The sequence below is a fragment of the Lytechinus variegatus genome, chromosome 2, assembly GCF_018143015.1.
Source record: "Lytechinus variegatus isolate NC3 chromosome 2, Lvar_3.0, whole genome shotgun sequence".
Taxonomy (NCBI): domain Eukaryota; kingdom Metazoa; phylum Echinodermata; class Echinoidea; order Temnopleuroida; family Toxopneustidae; genus Lytechinus; species Lytechinus variegatus.
In genome coordinates this window covers 32,515,150-32,541,418 of record NC_054741.1, presented here as the reverse complement: position 1 = coordinate 32,541,418, position 26,269 = coordinate 32,515,150, and the positions used below count along the sequence as shown (strand labels likewise).

The following is a 26,269-nucleotide window of genomic DNA, read 5'->3' as shown; positions in this document are numbered from 1 at the left end:
AAAAAGTGAGGGCCTTTTTTTGCTTGTCAAATTTTAAGTGGATAAAATAACCTTCATTTTTTTGTTGAAAAACTTTTTTTTTTTTTGTTTTTTTTTGGGGGGGTTTTGTTAAACTTTTAGCAGGAAAATGTGTGCCCCCCCTTTGGAAAATCCTGTATTCATCCCTGCTACCAACACCACCATCATCACCACTACCACTTATCCCACTCCCACAACTAAGACACTAAATATACGTAGAAATATACAACACAAGTCATTTTTGACTGCCCATCCTTGAATTAATATGTTTCAGATGATGCATATACATGTACTTTCAGAAATGCAGGAGACATAAAAAGGAGAAAAATATTGTTATTCACATCAGCGTATCTGTTTGTTTGATTGATTGATTCATGTGATATATATATGATCAGCTTGGGATGCCATAATCTCTGTTGCTACAAAATAGTAGCAACATCTTTCAAATATTTTCCAAACCATCAGAGGCATTGTGAGAGAGGCAAGATTTCAGCATCAGTGATTGAAAATCTGTGATTTCAGCACTTGTTATGATGTTGCAATTGGGAGGGGTGACATTTCAGCACTTATCCCAGCATCAAAATTAGAAAACAGAGTATGATTTCAGCACTAGTTATAGAGCCAGCCCTATCTGTACATTAAAAAAAACCTAACCTCCAAAACTGAATAAACCCTAATCCTTATCTATACATTATTCTGAAACAAAAACCTAATCCTAACCCTATGCCCTCTGAGATATTAAGACTGGAGCAATTGTCGCAAGAGAAAATGTTGTGTCACCCTACTGCCACCATCATCACTGCTTTAGCATTTTTTGGTAGGGGGAGTTCCTTACCAGTGATATAATTCCAGCTCTTTCCAAGGAGACTATTAAGATGTTCTAACCCTGAAAGGTGAGCAAGGGTTGTCAGAAACTCAAATGATATCCTCCAAAGTTCATGGATTTCACCTAACAGCTTAGTATCTGTATCAGAAAAGTAAAAAAAAATGCATATTTGTATTTTTCATATCAATTATGGTAATTGAAATTTAGTCTTTTGAATATGCCCAACATCTACACAACCACATATTTCCACACTGATCTCATCTCATTTTGTATTCATATCCAATACATATGAAGCATTATTACCTGAATGAGGCATTTTGGAGACATGATATAAACGCGTATTTTGTCTGTCTAACTGATTAACTCAACATAAACTACGTCACAATGGCTCGGTCAGCGATCAGCTGAATGACGAGTGACCATAATATTCGTACACCCCTCCTCCCCGAAAAGAGTAATTTTCCTACTGCACCTACGTACAATAATTAGGGGTCCATAATATCCGTATTCCGAGCTCATCAATCCCCAGCGCATTTGTGGATGCGTATAAAGAGATACGCTTCATAAGGATCCGTGCACCAACAATATACATCATAATGGTAAAGTGCAGAATTGACACTAGAGGCTTGACCAAGGTAAGTCCAACAATTTAGTTATATAATCTATCAATATGTTAATTTAATGTACCAGAAAGAGTTGAACAGGTAATAATAATATTGACTGGCGTTACTTTCGGGAGATACCAAAAATATTTCCCTCACTAGACCCATATTGCCCTCGTCTTCGACTCGGGGCAATATGAGACTAGTTTGGGAAATATATTTGGTATCTCCCTCAAGGCCAGTCAATATTATATAAATATACAGTTTTGCATGTATGAATAGACATTCACTTTACCTACCAATGAGTAAATGATATCATAGTTTCTTGACCTACTTTTCAAGCATCCATAGAAAAAGTCACATAAAAAAACAATTTTTTGTGAAGACTTATTAAGTGATCTTACAGTTAAAAACAAAAATATCAACTTCTTCTGTGACAGCATATCACAGTATCAAAGAAATCAACTGAAAGAGAGAGTGACACAAGGAGAGGAGTCCTGTTTACTGATACAGGAAACAAAATTACAAGGGACTATTGATTTTCGTTGTTGTTGGAACACTCAGAACATATCCCATACACTAGTATTTTAATCAAACACTGAGCAAGTGTGCTACATCATTTTCTTACCCTCCAATTAAGGGTTTTGCTAAATAATGTAACAAACAGAGGGTTTACGAGTCGATGCACAAAGAGTTGAATTATGGGTACATGCCCAAATCAATCGCTCCCTTGAATTTTTATGAGTATTTTGAGCTGAAAAAAATTTACATTGCCTGAAGCCTACAACATAACTCAAAATACTCTAAATAGAGCAACTTGAAGAACTTCTGCCTAGGATACAAAATACCTATAACACATTTAAGGTTTTACACTTATCAGGGATATCTGAAATGTAATAGGAGATCCTGACCTCCTTGTTCTGGCAGCTGAATGGCAAGAAGCCGACAACACTTGGCAATGAGCTTCCCATCATGCAATGCATCAAGCAAGGTGGGCGTGTCCTGTTGCAAGCAAGCCAGATACAGCCTGAGGACAGCTGCACACATAGAGGTCTGTCTGCACAGCTGTACCTGGCTGGCGTAGTGGGATTTGGGGGAGTGGCGAGGGTCCGTTGGCAAGGGGGTGTGGTCTGCAGACGAAGAAGAGGGTGTGGCTTCTTGGAGGAGTGACTGAATGCGGTTGACATTGATGACTCTGTAATGACAAAAAATGATACCTGGATGAAATGTCTTCTGCGTGCAATCAAGATTTAGGAATTTTACGATTTCTAGGTTTGAAGACAGACAATATCCACTTTTTTATGTGCTTTTTCTTGTACTTATCTTTACTTCTTTTTTTCTGTTTTTAAATGCCTTGAGCATTTATTCAAAATGAGGAATAGACACTATATAAATCCAATCTTTTATTATCATTATTTTAACATTGTTGATTTTGAAGCATATGACATATAACTTCAGAAATTTGTATGTAAAACAATGTGATTTAATCAAATCACTGTCACTTTCTGTAAAGCCAACCAAGCTCTATAAACACATGTTACTTTGAATCAGGGTAAATTAAGTACACAATGGAAATGTACGAACTCAAAGGAGACATGTGCGGCCTGTTTCATAAAACTTGTAATAACAAATTAACAATAACAATTTTTCTTAAGCTACAGAAATCATTCAATTTGATTGGCTGAGTGATAGTAATTTTGTCACAGAAAGTGTGCATTTGATATTTTTAACAAATCTTTATATAAAAGGACACTGGAACAGATTGTGTGTGCATTTATGCTTTAAAAGACCTATGAAGGGGTTTATTAAAAACCATGATTACAAATGTACAATTGTTAATTCTTGCCACAGATGCAAAGAAATGATGGAAATATTAAGCTTTTACCCTTGTAAAGTCTGGAGGATGTTTTCCTTGGTAACCGCATGCACCGCATCACTTGGTATGACGGCTAGGAGGTTGGCGAGGAGACATGTTGTAGAGGTCACTAGACCAGGGGTCACCACGCTCTCAAAGCGACCTACCGTGATCCCAGAGGAGGAAGAGGAGACAGTGTCTTGGGACGATATGGAATGACCTGACAAGAAAGAAAAAATGGGATGTTCTCATTAACTGCCCACATGGTTTAACCTTAGACCTTTTCTCATTCCATCCACATGTGGACATTGATCCGCAAGGGTTTGCCACTGGCGTCGATCCTGGGCAATGAGGACTACTTCGTTCCAAGTTGCGTCCCGATCAGTAAGGTCTCTTTTAGTTGTTCTCCACCATGTTAGATGCGGTCTCCCTCTTTTCCTTTTCCCTCCTTCTGGTTTCCATGTAACAGCCGTCCTGACTACGCAGCTTTCTGGCATCCTTAGGACGTTTGTATGGTTTATAAGTTCTAAACATGGTTTATAAGCTATATTTTTTAAATTTCAACATGCAAGCTCACAATTGATTTAAATGCAGTATTAAGATAACAGAGAAAATGGTAATAGATATGATGGGTAATTGCACCTAAATTAATAAAATAATTGTCTATAACACTCTTTCAGGGGATAATGCAAATTTGTGAAATGTCTCAATTGTTTATGTTTCCTTCAACTATTTTTAAAAAAAAAGTGTCACCGAGATGTTCAAAATGACTCTAATGATAAAAATTAACACAATTTTCGTTTAAATTTGAATTAATTCATTCATTTACTTATTCACTTAGCTCTTTCCCTGTTATTATGATTAAAGATTAATTGTCAGGAATGACATACCTTCTGGTGATCTCATTTCTAGATGTGTCCTCGCTCTATCATCCTGAATAAACATACAAACAAAGAATGGGATAAGTGACAAATAGAGAAACATTGCAACAATAATTGTTCTTAATCATGAAATACAATATTACATTGCTCGGATGTTATGCAGATATTCCATGTTATGCAAATGTGATATGTGCACTTTGACCTCTTGACTTACAGAGTCTCACACTACATGTATTCTATTTTCAGGTGGCAATAGATACGTAATGGACGATTTCAAGTATGGTGTTCAAATAGGGTGTTGCTGTTGTCACAACACCAACACCTGCCACAACACCGTACTTGAAATAAGGCTAGTGTTGGGGTTGACCTCGGAAAAAATGACATATTTTGTGTTGAATGTCATCTGCTGAACCGAGCATTACTGCTGGTATTGACGATCTACGTGTGATTACCCCATTCACCAACATCAACTCCCAGGGATTGGGAAAACCATGATTTCAAGTTCGGCGTTGGTGTTGATGATCTACAGTTCATGAAGAGGTGGAGAACAAGATGAAACATCCCTGTAAAATTAGCTTTAACAGTTAAGATGATGCAAATTATTAATATTTTTTTCCTTTCGGATTCTTGCGGTGAATTTAGCTTTTGCATTCTGTACGATAACATTTTGCTGCAATTTCTCCGATTTCACTTTCGTTGTTAAAATTTTCTCACACGCAGTTGATATGATCGTCAGCGTAGGGCAGAGGTATGATGTCATAAGTTATTGATTACGTGATCGGTATCGTTCCTCTGAATCCAGCTCGGTTCAGCGGCCTTATCATGCTCTCAACTCTAACACCAAACACGGAATCACCCAATATCTCAAAATGAATGAATGTTCAATGCATGTTTTTACCTGTGACCTCTGACCTCCTGATTGACTTGGTCTTACACTGCCCTCATTCTCTGATGAATCTGTGGAAAGAAAAAAAAATGAAAGAAAAAAATAAAACAAGAAAAACAATTCTTCTTAGCTTCAATATTCAATATTACTAATAGTAAGTTACAAGATTAATCAACTGGAATAGAAACTGATGATAATAGGGAACAAAACTACGAGAGAGAGAAAAAACAAACAAACAAGCACATAAACAGAAAGAATAATGGACTTAAGAGAGAGGAGAGATAGATCAATAGATAGAAAGAATGATAGCGAGAAGGGGTGAAAAGAGACGGTGGGAGACAGAAAATAGAAAGAGAAAGAGAAGGGAGTCAAAACAAAGATAACAAAAGCAATGCAATGAAAGGAATGTTATGAAAGAGACTGAAGGAAAAACAAATTCACATGTCAAAGTGACAGTAGGTTACAATAAATAAGACATGCAGACAAAAGATTGATTTTCAAAACATCCTTTGCCCTTATCTATATCTTGATTCCATTAACTGCACACCAAGCATCTATCAATCCCCCCCCTCCCACACTGATGAAAGTCACTAACCTGGTGTGGTGAGTGTAGGTGGTCCACTCTGTGTGCTTGACGATGGCAGAGTGGAATCTTCCACTATGCTGATGGGTTGGATGGTAGCATCCGGGTAGTAGTGGGTGAACATGGTTGCTACCTCAGGAAAGAAGCGATGGTACTGGAGTAAAGCATTGACCGCAGAGAGTCCAGCAATACCAATCTAAACAAGGATGAATATAACAGATGGTTTTCATCATGTTTTGAATATTAAAAGTGTTCAACAAGGTTGTTTTTTTTACTTTTTGTTTTTTATTGTTTTTTCGATGGAAATCATTCCATAATTAATTCTGATCATAAACAAGGCAAAATCCATTAAGTTTAATCAGTAAAAGTAGAAATAATGATACATCTATGAATTTTGGATAAATACACAATTTGCATTGGATTTGTACATGAAATCACGTTTATGAGCAATTTTGGGTCTGACATGCACTTACATAATGTTGCGTACCCGGGCGCGAGACTTGAAAGTAAATAGTCAGTGAGCGGCGAGGTCAAAAAATTTTGCGCGGCAGATATCGCGAAAATTGTCGAGGCCCCCCCGGGAGAATTAGGGTTAATATTAACAAAAGCATAATGCTGATGTGGCTAAACACCCCCTCCTCCTTTCTCAAACACTCAAATATATTCAGATAAGTGAAAAAATAACCCACCTGACAAACATCATCAACTCACCTTTTGCTGATTGTCAGAGTGTCTGGACTTCTGACCTTTGGGTGGGTCATCTGATTTAAATGGCTGCAGCAGGAGGTTAGCAAGAAAAGATGCTGCCTGCATGGTAGATAGAAAGAATTGTAGGTAACAAATGAAGAAGTAGATATTGCCAATGTTTCTTGCACCATCTTTTATAACATAAACACAACATTGGGATGGCAAGAGCCCCTTCTAACAAAGAGTATTGATGATCAATCTTAAAAAAAAATAAGAAAAATAACGCTGTGATTTATCATCTATAAGTATGCAATGGAAAAAAAAGACAGAGATAGTCATCAAATTCAATGATGCCTGAAAGAATATAGAGGTTTCTCTCACAGAGAGAAGAAGAATAAATCATGGCATCATTTTCCTTATTTAAATTATAATAAACCAGATTCTTCACTCGACAGGGATCTATCATATGTTCATATGAAGACAGAAATATATGATCAAAATTACCTGTTGCCTAACTACACTGCATTCCGAACGATCAAGGAGAACAGAGAGAGCCAGGCCCCAAACACCACCTGTTCGCTGCTGGAAGCAGGTTGCTATGGCAACACAACCCTGCTCGCTGGAGGCTAAGGATGCAGCGATTCCAAGACCAGCAGCACGCACCTAAGATTGTAAGCATGAAACAAATTAATGATAAAATTGAAATTTGCTGTGTTGACATCAGTAGAATTTTATACATGTATTTCTTAAAATGCATTTCCTATTCAATTTTGTTGTTGGTGATTTTTAACCTGATTGTTTAATAAGAAAACATGAATTCCTGTAAGCAAACAACCAGAGAACCAACATCTTAAGGTCCTCTCCAAGGGACCTGGTAATGGGGATTAACCATAAAAAGACTGGGGGGGGGCTGATTCAGCCCCCCATCGACATTTTTTGCGATAAATACGCTGCTTGAAATTTTTTGACCGCGTCGCTCGCAGACTTTTTACTTTCAAGTCTCGCGCAACTTTTGAGACCAAAATTGTGACCCCCTGGTAAGCGGTTCCAAAATTACGCAACATTTTGTAAGTGCATGCAGATCCAAAATTACTCAAAAACATGAATTTGTGTACAAATCCAATGCAAATAGTGTTTTTAACAATTCGTAAATGTATCATTATTTTTCCTTTCACTGCTTAAAATCAATTAATTTTATTTTTTATGGTCAAAATAAAGTCCCAAACAATTTTCATTGAAAAAAACAATAAAAAACAAAAAGTCGAAAAACAGAGAAATACATAAGAAATTTAGAAAACAATAGAATACATAGGAAAATAAAAGTGATGTTGAAATTTTTTTGAAATAAATTTGATCAGATGCCTATCTAGGGTATGTGAAACAAAAATTAGCATTTTAGGGGCATTATTTTATTAATTAGAGCAAACTTATGATTTTAAGCATGAATTAGCATAATTAATGAGCAATGAGATTTTTCACAGAATTTGATATTATAATTTTGTAGATAATGCCATGGGTAACGTGAGTGCCAATTTTCGTCGCAATCGACGGCCGAGATCATAATGGGGGGCTGATTCAGCCCCCCCCCCCCCCCCGTCTTCTTAGGCGTTGAAGTAGCCCAGTCTATTTAGGGTTAATGCCTTACCAAAGGGCACTAGCGCATCAAGTGGGAATCGAACCTGGGTCACTGGAATCCGAAACCCCCGCTCTATTGACTGAGTTATCCCGCCTTCTTGAATTGTGATTGCATGATATGTAATTTTCTGTGTAAAGCAATAGTACCCATTTTCACTGGGAATAAAGCAATGATAATTTGACACTTCTACCTTTACCTTGCACTTGTTTTATTATAAAATCCTGCAACGTGTTTATTGAGTATATTTCATTTTTAAATGTCATCTCATAAAATTCATAAGAAACATATTAAATTATTTTGAGTCAATACCACCAAAAACAGCTGAAAAACAACTTTTAGTGGTCTAATACTGTGGTAAATACCATAAATACCAAACTGCTAAAACATTTTATTTCTAATCTTGACCAGATATGCACCAATAAAACCATGATTACAAAATAGGTTTTGAAAGTCTTTTCTCTATGAACTGGACAATTTACTACATGCAAGCAGAACACATTAAGTGTATACATAGAGCAAACACATGCGTTTTATACACTATGGAAATTTTCACAATGCGTAATGTATGAAGCAACACTTTTATCTTAATTTTGTTAAAGAAAACACAGTTACCGGTACTGGAAAAATATATTGGCAGCTCTGCAATTCAATATTGAGATCAAACATTTTAATATATTTTTGGAACGAATCAAATTATATTACCTCAGGGTCTCTGTATGAGAGCAAAGGTGTAAGCCATGAAAACCCAGGTTCTGATGAACCCTTGCTGGTGTACAGCCAATCCATAGGCCAACTCTGTAAAATACATGCATATGAAAAACAAGAAAAGAAAAGGAAATGCTGAATTGTAATGAATCATTCCTTCACTGTAAGATTGACATTTTTTTTCAAATACTTGATTTATTTGATTCTGTAAATTTTATGCCTTCTCATTGGGTAATTTCAAGTACAGTGTTCGGTGTTGGTGTTGAGAGTGTAAAAGGACTGCTGAACCGTTCTCCAACACCGAGCTGGAGCGATACCGATCACGTTATCAATAGCCTATAACGTCATGCCTGTGCTGCTGATCATCTCAACTTTACGCGCGAAATCTCAACGACAAAAATGAAATCACGGAGAAATCACCATAAAATCTTATTAGTGCAAAGGTTAAAATCACTGCAAGAATTAGAAAGCGTAAATATTATTTTTAATTAAAATCTATAAAACTCTAATGATTTGCGCTCATCTTAACTGTAAAAGATAATTTTACGGGGATGTTTCATCATGTTCGCCGCCAGTTCGTGAGCTACAGTTCATCAACACCAACATCGAACTTGAAATCGTGATTTTCCCGATCCCTGGGGGTTGGTGTTGGTGAATGGGGAATTTGCACGTAGATCCTCAACACCAGCCGCAGTGCTGGATTCAGCAGACAACATTCAAAACTGCCGGAAATACGTCATATTTTCTGAGGTCAATCACAACACCAGCCTGATTTCAAGTACGGTGTTGTGGCTGGTGTAAACAGTAGATTTCAACACCATTATTGCACTGTGTGCAAAAAAGTTGCAGAATCTGATAAGTGTGTATGACAATGAAGTTAGAAACTTGAGGAATAAAGAACAAGAGAGGGGGATGGGGAGGAGGGGGAAGAGAGAGATACCATACCTTGTCTACTGCCCTTGCTGCCATCTCTCTGGTTAGGTGTAGTAGACACAATGTAGCACTCTTAGTCACTCCCTTTCCCATGTAAGACATTGCTGTACCACCTCTGCCAACATGAAATGCTGATACAACCTGTAACATACCGATTTGATAACACAGCAAGACATAACTCACTGAACGATCACCGAAAGATGACAATACTTCTAATTCTAAGTGGATGTCTCAGTAACTATCTAAAATACATTGTGTTGTGCAATCATGTATGTTTTGGTCATATGATTAAAAAACAATAACTGTAACAAGTCTCAGTAACATCTACCTGCAATTTCAAGGTAAATATTTTTAACAGACCTTTTTAGGTCCATTGCAGGTCTTTATGAATCTACCAACATTCATGCAATGTCTCCAAGACTATCTGGACAGTCAGCATATATCGCAAAAATATCACAACTAAAAAGAGGTATAGATGTTTTGCCAACGTCCCTGCAGAACCTTGGTGTAATGGTCATCAACTTGTGTCTGGGGATGTCGCAGAATACTCTCTGAGAAACACGTTGCCTAGTGTGGCATTGAAAGCCATTTTGTGGTCTCATGATTCACTGTGACAGCCTTGACTGACATGCTGCAGCAGTTACTGAGGTGCCCTTTTCTTGACCATAAACAGAATGATGAATTTATTTAACTCTTTCTTGTGGTATATGGCATACAGTAAATGATCCTTTGTGATGGTTTAGCCTGTAAGAAAGGTTCACCAGTCATTCTTAAAGTTGCTCTTTACTTACAAAGTGCTTTATGAAACACCCCCGGCAACCTACTTCTACATACTGTATATCATTTTTTGTGATTTATTGTGTTTCCTTGAGAGCATATTGAAACTTCAGACTTAGATAAGAATATCTCTTTTTCTATATTTACCTCTTGGAGCGATTTGAGCATTTGCTGGCACAGTGTGAGGCTATCGCCATCTGCCCAGTCTAAACTCCAACCAGGTCTATAAATCGGATAATACATCAAAGAATTAATTGATCTGCAAAATATATCAAAGAAGAATATCAACTCTGTAAATAGAATTGTAGAATTCTTGGTGAACTGGAAAATTTTGGGTTTAACCCAAATAAATTGAAACATTACATAACTTGGGGGAATTTTGGCAATTTTGTTGGTAGATTTTTTTGTTGTTGCAAATATGCAAAAAAAAAATTAGAGCAAATTCATATGCTTATTTGCATGATTAATCAATTAAAAATATAAACAATTAAAATTTTACTATATATAGTTTTTAATTTTACATCCATCTCTATGAAAATTTTTGCTGTGATCTCGCAATCAAGGGCCAAGATCTGAAGGGGGGAGGTCAAATCAACCCCCCCCCATCAAGCAACACAGATGTGTAATACTACTACAAGAGGGCAGCTGTATTTTTTCAGTATCTTTGTAATTTACATTACATAATGCTGCAACAAGTATAACAATACTTATATCCAATGGTCAAATGTCCCTGGTGAAACTAACAATATTGAATATAATGCATGTCAGGTTTGCATTTCACTATATATCTAATCGTTTTGTGATAAAAATATATTTGAACAAAATTGGTAACTGACTTGAACTAAAAACCAAACTAGATATACAAGACTTTGATTCCAACCTGGCAGTCACGTGTACAAGACAATGAAGCGTGCTTTCAAGGGATGGCAGATCATAGAAATGAAGAGCATCAGCAAGATCTAAGCTTCCTAGAAGACCATGGACCAAGGAACCACCGAGGAACATCCCTCGCCGTCTCCTACATAAATAAAAAAAAATGGAAATCAGAGCACAGAATTTTTAAAGATGTCCCGCTTGTGGTAAAGATATTTTTCTTCTTGTGATCGCTTGAATTCTTTTCACAACATTCACAGAGAATATCACAGAGAAAAGGTACCTGCCAAAAGATTGCTCTGCAAATGCCATCCCAATGACATTAAAAGCAAAGACAAAAGAAATTCTACTATTCAGTCTCATCACCAGAACAAGAGTTGATTTTGGTTAGATAACAAAACCTGTCAGTATACACAACTCCACTATACGACCAACCTATCCAAGATAGTGGGGTTTTGGAAAAACTCAATCTAACAGATAAAATGTAAATAATTACACTATTATTAGGTGGTCTGTCTATGACAGATCACCTCTTAATTTCGTCAGAATTTTCTTATTTATTTATTTTTACGGATTTTTCTTGTCGCCAAGTTATCTCAAAATGGACTTGATCAATTTCGTTGAATTTCATGTCATCTATAGGATCTGTCATGGACACGTGCAGTGAAGCTTTTCAAGGTCATCACGTCATGATGACGTCATCTAGGCGCCATTTTGTAAAATCACATTATCAATCATATCTCCATTATCAATTATCAAAAATCAATCAAATTTACATCACATCAACTTCAGGTCAAGGGTCATCAGGTCATGTCATCAGAGGTCACCTGAAGGTCACGACGCGCGCGTACGCGCGCGTCAAAATTTAAAAATGCTCAAAATCCCTTTTTGACCAAACGAGAGTACGTTTCAGGTCATTCTAAGCATTTCAAAAATTTGCGCGCGCGCACGCATGCGTGCGCGTTTCCGCGCGTAACACCTTAACGCAACGCAGAAACACCGTTTTTTTTACATCATTGCATTGATAATAAAATTCTGAACAATTCGATACCTTGATCAACCTTCTACGACCATTAATGACGAAATTAACACCCGTTAAAGTCTGCAGCACGTGTGCGCGCGAGCTCTCATTATAGGCCATATATGGGCAAAAACATGCCTATTGAAAATTCACTGTAGCTCTTTAAATAGTCCGTTGACCCCCATTTTTTTTTTCATATATCGATAGAGTATGAGTTGTAGATTTGATTTCATGTCATCAATGTCCCTAAATTATATCGTGACGTCATCAAAATGGCGCCTAAACTAAAAATTTCATTTTTTCAAAAATGACGTCATCAAATTTATGCAAATTTGGTTGTAACTTCTCGAATATAGATCGTTTTTCGCCCAGATTTCGATATGTTGTAGTTTAGAATGTACTCTTTCTCCTTAGTTAACATGAATATTCGTTTTGAGAAACGCATCATTGCGTAAAACAGCGATGAAAAGAGGCATGTCATTTTTCCTCATTTTGCGTGTAATCTCTATGGGACATGACTTTTTCTCAAAACCAGATTCGACATTCCTCTATTTCGTGAGCCATATCTCCATTTTTTCTTGTCAGTTTTCCTTAAGCTTTTAGTATGTTGTAGCTGAGATTCTAAGCTTTCGGAAGTGTGCCCTTTATTTTTTGATCAGATGCCGGGATCATGCCCGTATTTCACTTGCAAAATTGGACTTGTAATTCTCAAAATTGCTTACGTGTATTCTCTATGGGGAATATCGTGGCTTTGACTGCTTTCTAAAGGGCGCGGGTTCGAGTCCTGGGGTGAACAAGATGATTTTTTTTTCACTTTTTTTTTTCCTTTTGCCACTTCTTACATCATCCTTTATGATAATTAAAAGGTATAAAAGTTGAAATTTAGCAAGATAAAACAGATTATAATTGCTTTTTTCATATCACACGTGTTTTGCGTGTAATCTCTATGGGACATGACTTTTTCTCAAAACTAGATTCGACATTCCTCTATTTCGTGAGCCATATCTCCATTTTTTCTTGTCAGTTTTCATTAGGCTTTTAGTATGTTGTATCTGAGATTCTACATTCCTCTATTTCGTGAGCCATATCTCCATTGTTTCTTGTCAGTTTTCCCTGAGCTTTTAGTATGTTGTAGCCGAGATTCTAAGCTTTCGAAAATGTGCTCTTTATTTTTGATCAGATGCCGGGATCATGCTCGTATTTCGCTTGCAAAATTGGAATTCTCAAAATTGCTTACGTGTATTCTCTATGGGGAATATCGTGGCTCAATGGATAACGCATTTGAATCGCTTTCACAGGGGCGCAGGTTCGAGTCCTGGGGTAAACAATATTTTTTTTTCATTTTTTTTCTTTTTACCACCTCGTACATGATCCTTCGTGATAATTTAATGGTATAAAATTTAAAATTTCGCAAGATAAAACAGATTATAATTACTTTGTTTCATATCACATGTATTGTCATACATGAAAGAGACCCTTTTAACAGTGCTTTATCATCTCCCGTCTTTCACAAGTATTCCATCCATAATGAATATTCCGTCGTCATCATGAAGATCATATTGATCTGCATGAATATATGTCTGTCTATCTACCTACTCTGTATATGTATCTGTCTATCTATCTCTCTGTCTAATATAACATATTTATCTGTTTAGATATGTATATCTATCTATCGTTCTATATATCCATCAATCTATCTGCCTGTCTCTATCTATCTTTCCATATGTATGTCTGTCTGGCTATCTATCTATATCAATCTATTTGTCTCTATCTATCTATCTATTTATCTATCTATATGTCTGTCTGTCTATCTATGTTTTATTAATATAACCACCTATCATTTATCTCTCAATCGATCACTTGATCCATCCATCGCTCCATCCACCACTCCATCCATCTATATATATAATCATCTATCTTGTATGTATCTGATTGAAGATGTATGTTTGACGATTGTCATCATCACATCAATAATCACATTTAGCAATGGTCTAAACTTATTCTTAGGATGTCTACGATCAAGATTATCAATGATATCTATATTATTTATTTCATACATCAGCCGACACTGAATGACAAATCATGACAGACCACCTAATTCGTCCACATGACGAATTAAATTCTAGTTCTTTATCACATTAAAAAGGAAATTGAATAACTTGAGATGGTTAAGAGAGGAGTCACAATTGTAATTATGTAAAAATAAATATGAAGGCATAAATCAAAAGAATAGCCCCTCACCATGCATCCCGTGACAGCGGGAGATTCTGCACAAAGCCAGTCAATAACCTCAGAATTTCTTTCCTCACCAGAGCTTGTGACCCTTCCTTCCCCTTCCCACCATCGGTTTGCCCCTCCCCCATCTGACCGGCAGGGGGGTACTTCCCGAGCAGCTCCACCAGCGAGAGCTTGCCCCCACTGCAGGTTGACCCGACCCACTCGATGAGGTCAGGGGTCACTAGGTCGGGTGATCTCAGAAGCTGGGAGAGTAAGGAGAGGAGGTGAGCCAGGAGCTGCTCGTCTTCAGAGTTGGCAGGAACTACTTCAAGGAATCTGTTTGATGAAAAAATTGTGATGGTTGAATACATTTTACACAAAAGGACTGCGTATTTTTATAGGTCAGACTGAATTGAATTCAATGTGTCAAATATGACAGAAAACAAACCCTTCATCAAACTCTGGGTGTAAGCATTTGTAATCACTAGAAAGAAGGCTTGCGGTATCACCCCCTTCCCAAGAAAAAAAATAAATCCTTCCAGGAGAATCTCTCTCTCTAAACATGCTAATATACTGTAAGCAATATAATAGTAATAATGCAATTTATAATCATAGCACTCATATCCACCCTGAAGAGTGCTCAAGGTGCTAATTGTCATCATTACTGTGGCTTTCTCTGTTTAAATTTGTTACCAAAAGATATGCAGACTTGATAGAAAAATAACGCAGTAAAATGAGAACTTCACTTCTGCGGTGGATAAAGAGCCTCATAAAAATTCAACAAATCAACAGATCCCCCCCTGATTTAAATGAATAATGTTTGCAGTCTCCTAGGCTTTCAGTCAATTGGGCATGAGCCTTCTAGGACTCACCTGTTCAAAGCTGCCTTCCAATCAAAGCCAAGCAATGCCCTAGTTAAACTTGACATCTCTCCGCCTTCATTTACACCCCTATTTTGTTGTAGGCTGGCCCAATGCTTCATAAGGGACAGCTGACAAATGGCCTGCTTCACTGTAAAATGGGAGGTGGCAGCTAGGATTGTCTGGAGGGACTGACGGAGACAGGTTGGAGGGTATGATGTAGCTAACAGAGCTCTCTCCTCTGGTTCAAGTAACAGATTGGAGCTGAAATTAAAAAAAACAAGAACTTTGGCCATGAAAACAAAGATTTGTATTAAATTTCAAGTTAAAAAAAAAACCTGACTTGCCATTGCAAGTTTTGCATTTGATCACCACCTTTAAATACAGAGCTTGTATTTTTTTATATTTTTATTTATATTCTACATTTGCACAATCACTGACAATTTACATCATGAAATACTTTGCAGGATTAATTTGGCCAATTGACAACTCTCTTCCTATGAGATGCTGGAAATAACAAAAATTTCTCAAATTAAATGCAAACATCCTTAGAACAATCAATGTAGCTGAGATTGGGAAGGGATTTCCACAGAGAGGATGGGAATATCTTTGATTGAACATCAAACAATGATTTACCTGTATTCAACCATTCTTTTGTCATCATGAAGTAAAGCTTGAATCAGACCATCCTGCCCAATAGTCCAGGCCTTCATCCATTCCAGTTTGAGCCTGGACCAATTCTCAGACAGTCTCATGGGATCTGGACTGGGTCTGGGAGTCAGTCGATGAGGGCGAGCTGAAGAGGTTATACCACATCGGAATGGAAGCTGAAAACTGCAAAATGAGATTAAGAAAAATAGAGGAATTCAGAAAAAGCAGTTTAAATTTAGACCATGGCCTATTCAAATTTTGTGGCAGAGGTACAATTCTTTAGGAATGATTCCTAGTACAAAATGGGTGTTTGGTAAACTTCACCAGATTAACATTTGTTGTCGTGGTTCCGACCATAGACTAACAGAGGTTTAGGCAAATCAGTTTTCATTTTTCATTACAGTAATACAATTTGAGAAGATATCAAGCCTTACTGTTGTGTGATGACTAGAGGAAAGCAGGCTTTCCTGGAATTATCCTGGCCATCTGTTGTCATGGTGATCGTTTCATCGAAGATGAGGAGTGTGATGAGATGGGCAATCTCCTGCCTGGCTTCTTCAGAACCTCTGCAGATAAGGGAGGCTATGAAAATGAAGCAATTAATATATATGTACAAATAAATCAAATATTGGATAAATTAAAGAAGTGTATTGGAATATCAATCACTCCCTCCATTTACCCAAACACAAGATAACAACAACAACAACAATAATGATAATATTTGGCCTTCAGTATGCTGATTATTCAACAACTCATTGATAGGACTTTGGTGGTTATAACTTATAATTATTGAAATTTCAAATCATTTGTATCTAAATCTTTTGGTAGTTAGAGTACAATATCATGGACATTTATTTCAATTTCCAATTTCTAATGAAATTGAATAATAAAATTACGTACAGAATAATAATCAGTAAGTAACTACATATTAATATAAGAGAAAAGGTCTGATTAATTCAGTCTTCAAGCAAAATAGAAATATCAGTCTGCTAAGAATTTAAATTTAGAAAAAAATTTACAATAAATTTACATATCTTATTACATTACAATTTACACATTTTTTTTGTATCTTCCAACAAGAGTATATCAAGTATATCACGAGTAAATCAACGGGCATGGTGGCTAAGTGGGAGAGCATCTACCTCATGATTGGAAGGTCGTGGGTTCGATCAAGAGCCGAGTCATTATAAAGACGTATAAAAAATGAGATCTTCTGCCTTCTTGCTAGGTGCTCAGCATTTAGATTAGAGAAGTTACAATAACAAATGTTGTATTATGTTATGAAGGACCCGCTGGTAGGACAGTTTCGAAATGGAAGTGGCTACCCTGGGTAAAGAAAACGTTATTATTCTCATTATTATTGATTGCAACTAACCTCTGAGTAGCATCAAGTACAATCCAGACTGGTGCGCCATCTTCCTCCTCCTTGCTGTGTTAGCATGTACTAAATGACGTAAGATGGAGACTAGAGGGGGTACCAGGTCGCATGTCAAGAGGGACTGAGGTCTAGGAATGATGATGGTGGCTAGGGTCTCCATCATCTTCTCTAGACCCCCATGGGATACAAAGGTGTGATGCAATCTGCTATCTGTCAACAGGAACGTTCAAGAAAATATGCTCTAATATTAGCATACATAATAAATTATCACAAAAGCAAATAATAAAAGAGCTGCCAACCTAAACAAGAACCTTAAGAATTTGAAAAAAGGAAGAAGCTGAAAATCACTATTTTGGTGAGGAAATCAGCATTTTCAAAGTACCATAGGACAACACATGAAACTGACAGTTTAAGAAATCAGTATTTGCATGAAACCATCAGTTAACCTCTCATGTGTTAGTACTTAATAGGGGAAGGCGGGGTAAGTTGTGACAATTTTTGCTTTTTGCATGTTAGAATTGATATGATTAATAATCTTGTCGAAATAAGTACCTTGCCTTGAAATTTAATTCTTATGAAGTATTTTCCACCTATATATAACTTACTATCCCCACACTGAAAGTCATCGTGACCTTTGAAAAAAACGATGTCAAATGGCTCAACTTGCCCCATATATGGGGTAAGTTTGAGCCACCTTCTGGGGTAAGTTGAGCCACAAAACCTATGTACAAAATGTATGGGGGAGAACCAGCATGTCAATTTTTTGTTTAAAGTCTTTTCACTTGCTGATTCTCTATAAATACTAACATCCTGTAAAAGGAAAAAAGCAGTCATGTAAATTTGCTCTTTTCAGCCTGCATTTCAATCAATTTTTTTATGCTTTGCTTGTTTTTTAAGATACATTACCATAGGAATTACCATGGCTCAACTTGCCCCATGCTGTTTGGCTCAACTTACCCCAGTCCGAACTTAGAGCGATAATTTTGTATCCACACATTTATTATGCATCCATCATATAAAAGACTATGACAAAATGAAGATCCATACCTGGACTAATAATGTTGTTATCATGTCTTTATTATATTTAAAGACGTGTGTGTTTATAAAGCACTTATCTATTTCACACTCTTTTTTACTTTTTTGGCTGAAATTCATATTTTTCCCTCTAAAAAACTACTTTTTGTTTTAAAGTTGGAAACAATGTGGTGGGGTTAGGGGTTATGCTATGGGTCATCAATACATGACACCACCACAATGTCTGACTCATTCATTATTGGCCTGGGGCTGGTGGCTCAACTTGCCCCTATGCTCAACTTACCCCGCCTTCCCCTACTGAAAATCAATACTACTTCGCAGCTCTGGGGCCCGTTGCAGAAAGACATGCGTTTAAAGGCAAGTCAAAAATGCACGCTGTTAATTGGTTGAAAATCAAGTTGCGCATGATTTTTAGAGTTGCGATTGATTGCAATTCTTTCTGCAACGGGCCCCTGATTAAATATCTCAGTAAAGATGATGATGTTGTCCATGCATGGTTAGCGTTTGATCGTACGCTTGATTTTCACGACTGATTGTACATTGTAATCAATGGAATCAATCGTAGAAAAGTGTTCTACGATCATTGCTAAGCTTTATGTTACGGGCCCCCGGATTGGTGAATAGTGCATTGAATAAACCTTGAAATAATTGGGAAATCCCTTGTACATTGTCGTAATCATTATTGTGTGATTTTTTTTCACTCGATTTTCTATTGTGCCAGAATTATTTCATTGTTCATTGTTTTTATCAGCGAATAAATTATACAATTAGTAGTATTAAAATTAGTTACTGTTCCTTTTTAATAATTTACAATATTTTAGTTTGATTAATATTACCATTTAAGTAACAATATTTGTTTATTTATGTTACTAAGTATTGTTATCTTTGATTTAGATTTTGACTATATTTTCATGTATGATGTGATGATTTATGTTATTCTTTATGTTTTCATCAGGTCATTGATGAAAAACAGTTTTATACTGATCTTTTGTACCTGATTAAATATGTTCTAATAAATAAATAACTAAATAAATTATGTTGAAGGAAGAAAGGGATAGTCATTACTGAATGGCCCATGACTTGCAACTATACAAACATATGAGGACATGACAGAGACAACTTATTTATCTAATAAGATTGTGCAAGACATTGGTATGAAGTACAAAATCCTGAAAATCCTTCAACACCAAAAGTGCGATCAGGAGAGTTCATCTGTGCAGCGTTCTCGCCAGTGTATAATACGCATGGTTCAAACACCATCAGACCTGCCAACATTTGAAAATGGAAAAAAGGAGTCCACGAATCGCGCGGAAAGCCGAACTCCCAACGGCGGGGGTCAAGGGGCCCGCCTTAGGGCCCCTTGTGGGGTCCAGGGGCAAGGCCCCGGCGGGGGTGCAAGGGGGCAGAGCCCCCTTGAAGCTGGAGGACATTTAGGAAATTTCACCCTAAAAACAAGCCTTCTGAAGCCCTTCTTGAGCTTTTTATGCCTTGTCCTTTCTCTGGAGCCTTTCATAAGTGGCTTTTTTGGCACCATGTATTACCTCTCTTGAGCAAGTATGGCATAGTTTCTTTCTACTCTCCATAGCCAATTTATGTACCATCAGAGAACTTAATGTTCTTGTGCTCAGGCTTGCTCTCTGCTTAGTTTTGTTCTTTACCACGATGGAAAATACTCTTTCACAGTCACTGTTGCTATGAAAAATTAGCAGAACTGCTTTCATTGTTTTGCATAGGATTAGGAGGGAGTCTCTGTGTGCCTTTAACAGACTAAAAAAAATACAGCAGGGGTCTAAAAGTTTGCAAGAATCGGCACTGAAACGGCAGACTTGTAAAATCCAAAGCATTTAGCTCACTAAGCACAAATAAAAAATATCAGGGAAACATACATGTATTAGTTAAAAATTTTACCGTTTCTAAACCCTCAGCTGGCGAAACAATCCATTTCGCACACTGTATTCCAGAATTAGAACGGTAGTAGCTAGTAGCGGAGGCACGCAAGCGCTGCGCTGCATCGTATGCATAGAGTTACATTCGCACTACACGCGCTATGAATCCTCGCGATCGCGGGCGAACTGTCCAATGTCAATACACACGATCGCTGTCGGATAAATAGCGCGCTGGCCGTGGCTTGTTGCGCTTCGTATATGCACACACGGAGCACAGGCCCATCACGCGTTCTTATCCATTGAACTCTGAACTCCACGTACGCGCGCGTAGTGCATGCGTTTAATTAACGTTACGCACGGTATATAGGTACGATCCGACACACGTGCGTACGTACGTAAATGTAACATTGAGAGGACTCAGAGAGAGAGAGAGAAAGAGAGCCGTAGGCAGACGGAAAGTGCGTCATTTCCCAAAGAAAAAAGAAAATCATCTGAAATACAAAGAAAACGGAGTTCTCCGCTTTTGGGCCGCTATAAATTCTGAAAAACGGAGAAACTCCGGAAAACCCGGAGAAGTTGGCAGGCCTGCACCATGCGTGCGGAAATGGAGACCAAGTGGAACCATGCGTAAAATTTCAGCGACATGCGTGGAAAAATTAAATGGAAATATTCAGAAAAAAATAATACACTCCATGAACTCATCTTAGTGATATCAACTTCATTTATCGGGTTGCGCCGAAGTCCCACCAACTTAAGACCACTTACAGGCCTACTACGGCTAGGAAAGTGGCAAGGCGCCCAGCTAGCTCGCGGCTGCTATTGCGGGCATATGACGGCACAGTACGGTCGTTCCGTTGCCTATTCCCCCGTTTGCCCCGCACATCACACCGGCTATGCTCCATGGTGAAACGTCAGATCACAGACTCACACAAAACTTACATGTCGATCTACACGCCATTACGTTGTTTGGTGTTGGAACACACAGTTGTAAATCACTAGGAAGTGTCTGTGATATATTTTGCATTTGTGTATGTGCACGAAAGCCACACGCATGCGCTCAGCTAGCTCAGCGAATTAAGTTGGATGACGCGTCTCGACTCTATACTTTTATTGACCAACTCCATTACATATCACATGACCCTCAATCATGAACGCTGTTTTGTTCCGTTGAATGTTGAATGCATTTCGTGATTTCCCTTTTCTCAAAAATATTTACAATTCATAAGCTGGAAAGCTGCACTTCTCTTTCTTTGGACTGAACGGCAAGTATCTGTGCATTTATGTGCATTTGTGTGGGCTTAAAAATACGCCACAATGGGGCTTCCTTAGCGTCTCTATTTGATGAAAAGGCCGTCGCTTCCGCGCTGGAGGGGTGAACCCCCCTCCCGCATCCACCCCCCAGGAGTGGCAGCACAAGTCCCCGACATGGGTGAATTTTTTTCTGGCGAGAACGCTGCGTTGGTTGGAAATAAGGAAAATTTGAACTTTTTTTCTCAACAAATAAAGAAAAAAAATCACCTCAAGAATTTTGAAGTAATTCTTCAGATTTTCTGTATGTATTGAGAACAAACTTTCAACTTTTCCCTAACAAAAAGTGCAGCTACATACAACAAACAGTACATGAGTGTTTCTTAATCATTGTAGGCTCAGTAATGAGAAGCAAGTTAGGCAGAGTAAAACAAGAATATAATTCAAATCATTATCACTTACCTTGTAATATGATAGCCATTTGTTGAAGAGCTGATTTCTTCAAATCCCTCTCTGTGTTCTCAGAGGTAAAGATGTTCAAGACTTGTAAGAGGCCATCCTCCTTTATAAAAAAATATAAACAAAACATCCCGAATGTGGTAAAAAGTTAATCTATATTTGATGATCTCCATCTGGGTGTGGGTAGAAAGTGAAGGTTAGAAGAAGTTTGATTAGCAATGTAAGCACCATGGCCTATTGTTGTAATACTTGTAGAGGAAATAGAGAAATTGCATGGTTTGGAGGAAGGTTGGTCAGAACCCGATGTTCAGGGTAACAATAAATCTGAATAGAGCTCAGACACATGTAATTCCAACTTAAACACATATAGACAAATCATATCGTTCATTTTAATCATTATATAATACACTTATCATACACTATTCTATTGTCCGTGCTGTTCCTATAGTAAATTAGATATCGATTGCTGCTCATTTCTTGTCTTTCTGTTATTACCACTTATTATCTAGACATTAAAACGTGTTGTGTTTTATTTGTTTTGTTTTTATCTTTTTTATCTTGATGTATATAAGTGATAAAATTATCAAATGATGCAATATGTCTTCTGCTTGTTTTTTTGTTTTTTAATTCCAAAAGTAAATTTATTAGCACTGTATAATACAATGCCTTGTGTTTTAACGATCTTTCATCCTTTTAAATGCTTATATATAATCACAGAGCCCTGAGGTAGACCAGTTTTAATGTTAATATTTTGCATATTTTTATCATGTATCTTGCCATCTGTACCTTGTAACACATTTTCGTATTTTTACCTTGTATTTACTCCCTTTTTCTGTATCTCATAATGTCCTGTTACTATGTTTTTCGTGCATTGTATGTATTTTAATGCTGATCAGGCCACTCTGTATAAATATTCGAGAATAAATAAATGTTTTATAAAACACTATGTAAAGAGGGAAATAGAATGATGCTATTACTATTGAAGATAAGGAAGCATTCAGACATCATACATGGTGTCACATGAGTTAAGATTTGAAATAAATTGCCAGGGCCTGAGAACAAGCTACTGAATAAAGAAAAAAAATCCAAGTACTTCATTCTGGTGGTCTCTCTCTCTATGAATTTTCTCATTGGAAAGGATATTCCCTGGAAACAGAAAATGTGGTATTTGAAGACAAGTAGCAACTAAAGCAGTTTGATTGTATATGATTGTAGCTCACCTGAAACACTGACATTCCATTGTGATTATCCAGACTAGCCTTGGTATGAAACACAAACAGTTCCTCAATCCCCGAGGGTGGGGGGCTGAGGATCGGGCGCTTCATCTCGGCCTCTGGTTCGTTGACTAGGTGCCATAGGAGGGCCGAGGATGCATCAGCACGTACCCTGAACAATGGCAATGGTACCAACAGAATGAAAAACATGCAAATGACAATTAGAAATACATTAACAGTATTAAAGTGATTGGTTAACATTGGTTTGACTTTTAAAAATCTGAGCTAGAAGGTCACACTTGTCACCTGTGTCTGTGATATGTTACAAAAATGAAGCCCAGAAAAAATTGCGTTCGAAAATAATTATTTAGTGCTTCAAAAATTGAAATATAAAGTGACCGGAAACACCATCTGAATTTCATCCCATACACTTATGTGTACTATTTAGGCATCTATAAGACGCCTATTTACAAAATCTGGGTTTTCCTTGTAGTTTTAGCTTTTCATTCTCAATAATGGTTGTTTTCAGGGTTTATTAGTTCTAATGCATGCACTAGTACACATGTTTCATCTTGGTTTGAGAATTTTTTAAATCGGCTGCTCACAAAGCCTGTAATTTCATATCTTGCATTTTTTGCAATCAAATTATGACTGATATCTATTTTATATGTTTTTTAAATATTGATTTATATCAATATGTAGGTAAGTGCTTTATTAATCTTAACCTATGATTAATAATATTATCATTCACCTCACTCTCAGAAATGCATTCAAAGCTCCACTTGAACTATGGGTAGCCACAAATATATTTGGCTTTGTTTGTTAAAAATCAATAAAGATTCTGATAAATCAAATATCTATTCATGATATCGGTGTCACATCTGGCTACCCCCAGGCGAACCATACAGACAATGGTGAACTAAAATTTAGTAAAACAGGTATATGAGTGCACTTCTATCATCTGATATATTCTGAGTTCATTTTTTTTGTATAAAGTTTGAATGTGTGCATCATATGCATCATAACTGCCATTACATCCCCCCTCAAAAAAAAAAACCCACAAGGGGAAAAAAAGAAAAGTGGTTAAAAAAAGACATGCCTGAATTTGTTATACAATGACATGGGCACAGGTCCAACCAAAATAAGAAAACAAGGGTAAAATATTGCTGTAATACAGGTCCAGACATATCTCAAATACAAAACGGCTTATAAAATGCACTACCTGAAATCTTTACTAAACAACATCCTCAGTCCACCTCTGATCTGTTCTAGGGCTGGTAGTCTAGCATAGGACCCAAAGACAGCAGGGTCTCGACACTTGTTGATCAGGTCATTCGCACACTCACTTACCGCTGGATGGCTGCTGGCGTGGGCCTATTACAGGTCAAAATTCCATTAGCATGTCTCTTATATTTGTGGATGCTTGAGTCCATATCACAATTAAAAACATTTAAAACTTTTGAAGTTTTTCATAAGGACTTTTTGCCTTTTGTTCTTTTAATAATTATAACTAATTTATCATAATTATAATTTGTAAATCATAAGACATTAATTTTTTTTTTTGCAAATTATATCATTTCTGGATACTCCATGTTCAAGTAACAAATTTGGATTCTTAAAAAATCTAAAAAGGAAAGTGCAACAGCCATCAAAAGAATAAAACAATAGAAAACACGTATAGTTTTCTGTTACCTCAGCCTTTTCATCGTTTTAAAATACCTCCCAATGATATTACAATTTGATACTGTCAAACTGCAACGTATAGGTGTGCACCATTTTCAAGTATCAATATTAGATTGTTTTAAATCTAAATAATGTAAAGCAATAACTTTCACTGACCTGCAATAGGGGCATGATGGGAATAAACGCTTGTAACAGGGTATCCCACGATGCCTGGCTCATGAGTAGACGACCCTGAAGCAAAGTGAGCAGGATACTTTCACTCATTTCCTGTACCTGGATGGACAAAATAATGCGGTCAAATCTATCTGCACACTTATTTTTAATCACATAAGTGACTGACTTGATATTATCACTTTTGAGACCACCCCTCCCCACAAAACAACATGGCATTTACATATTTTGTCTTGATTGGTTGCAATAATACTAAATCCAGAGCCTTTTTACTTATACCCTTGTTCTCAACTAAAATGAAATAATCAGTCACAACTTTTGCATGTAGACTTGTAACATGTGTGACAGATGATGGACAGACAAATGGACGGAGGTCATGTGGATCCCGGGTCATCTCAAATGGGCAAGACAAAAAACACAAAACTTAATCTTAAAACTCTTGTTATTAAAAAAATTTGAAGATACATCACATATTGTCTCAAGCGGTAAAGGGAAATCAACACAAAAGGGAGCTAGACGATGACATTCCATTATCTCATTGCAAATGCTTGATGAGATACTTAAAAGGTTTGTAGGATGTAAGTTACTAAAGGGGTCAGAGATATATAATTTCAAATGCTTTTTTGTTGTTGCAATGAAGAGCCGTTTAATTTTTCAGTTCATGAATGTTATTCAATTATGCTATGCCATACTTCTTCTTTATTCAAAAATTGAACAAATTCTTACAGAAGCCATACCTCTTGATTAGAATCATCCAGTCCATAGCATGCTATTTCATGAAGGATGGAGGGGTCAAGTAGAAAGGTCACACGTTGGCTGACCTCTGACCTCGGGTGGACGGCTTCGGCAACCTTCAGTGAGTCCTTAAAAAAAACATAAGTGAATTGCATTCTTGTAGAAATGTTATTGAAAATGGATTGAAAGATAAACAAATGGGTTGATGATATGATGACACATTTGCTTCTACTGCAATTGCTCCGGGCTTTATTTCGTCTAAGGGGGCTCCTTTCTACACTTCCCTCTAATCAATTAGTCCGTGTTCAACGACTACAAAATTGGGCAGCACGATTAATTCTACAGGTTTCCCGGGATCATCCTTCCCAACCACTCTTTAATTCCCTTCACTGGCTTCCTTTTAAACAGAGAATTACGTTCAAATTACTGGTGATTGTCTACAAAACACT

General features: G+C 37.0%; 1 protein-coding gene across 1 annotated transcript in view; it reads right to left on the bottom strand.

Annotated features, from left to right (window-relative positions):
* The window catches only part of LOC121407881 (rotatin-like), a 58,990-nt gene that overhangs the window by 14,320 nt on the left and 18,401 nt on the right, over positions 1 to 26,269 (bottom strand). The window contains exons 14-35 of the mRNA XM_041599116.1: positions 25,823 to 25,948; positions 25,071 to 25,187; positions 24,454 to 24,605; positions 23,238 to 23,403; positions 22,021 to 22,120; positions 17,387 to 17,599; positions 16,446 to 16,593; positions 15,997 to 16,194; positions 15,373 to 15,624; positions 14,525 to 14,836; positions 11,270 to 11,407; positions 10,537 to 10,612; positions 9,625 to 9,753; positions 8,677 to 8,769; positions 6,843 to 7,001; positions 6,363 to 6,458; positions 5,664 to 5,847; positions 5,081 to 5,139; positions 4,192 to 4,234; positions 3,332 to 3,521; positions 2,358 to 2,641; positions 854 to 982 (exon numbers count right to left, since the gene is read on the bottom strand). Coding sequence (XP_041455050.1) covers positions 854 to 982; positions 2,358 to 2,641; positions 3,332 to 3,521; positions 4,192 to 4,234; positions 5,081 to 5,139; positions 5,664 to 5,847; positions 6,363 to 6,458; positions 6,843 to 7,001; positions 8,677 to 8,769; positions 9,625 to 9,753; positions 10,537 to 10,612; positions 11,270 to 11,407; positions 14,525 to 14,836; positions 15,373 to 15,624; positions 15,997 to 16,194; positions 16,446 to 16,593; positions 17,387 to 17,599; positions 22,021 to 22,120; positions 23,238 to 23,403; positions 24,454 to 24,605; positions 25,071 to 25,187; positions 25,823 to 25,948 — 3,364 coding nt within the window. The remainder of the gene's footprint in view (positions 1 to 853; positions 983 to 2,357; positions 2,642 to 3,331; positions 3,522 to 4,191; positions 4,235 to 5,080; positions 5,140 to 5,663; positions 5,848 to 6,362; positions 6,459 to 6,842; positions 7,002 to 8,676; positions 8,770 to 9,624; positions 9,754 to 10,536; positions 10,613 to 11,269; positions 11,408 to 14,524; positions 14,837 to 15,372; positions 15,625 to 15,996; positions 16,195 to 16,445; positions 16,594 to 17,386; positions 17,600 to 22,020; positions 22,121 to 23,237; positions 23,404 to 24,453; positions 24,606 to 25,070; positions 25,188 to 25,822; positions 25,949 to 26,269) is intronic.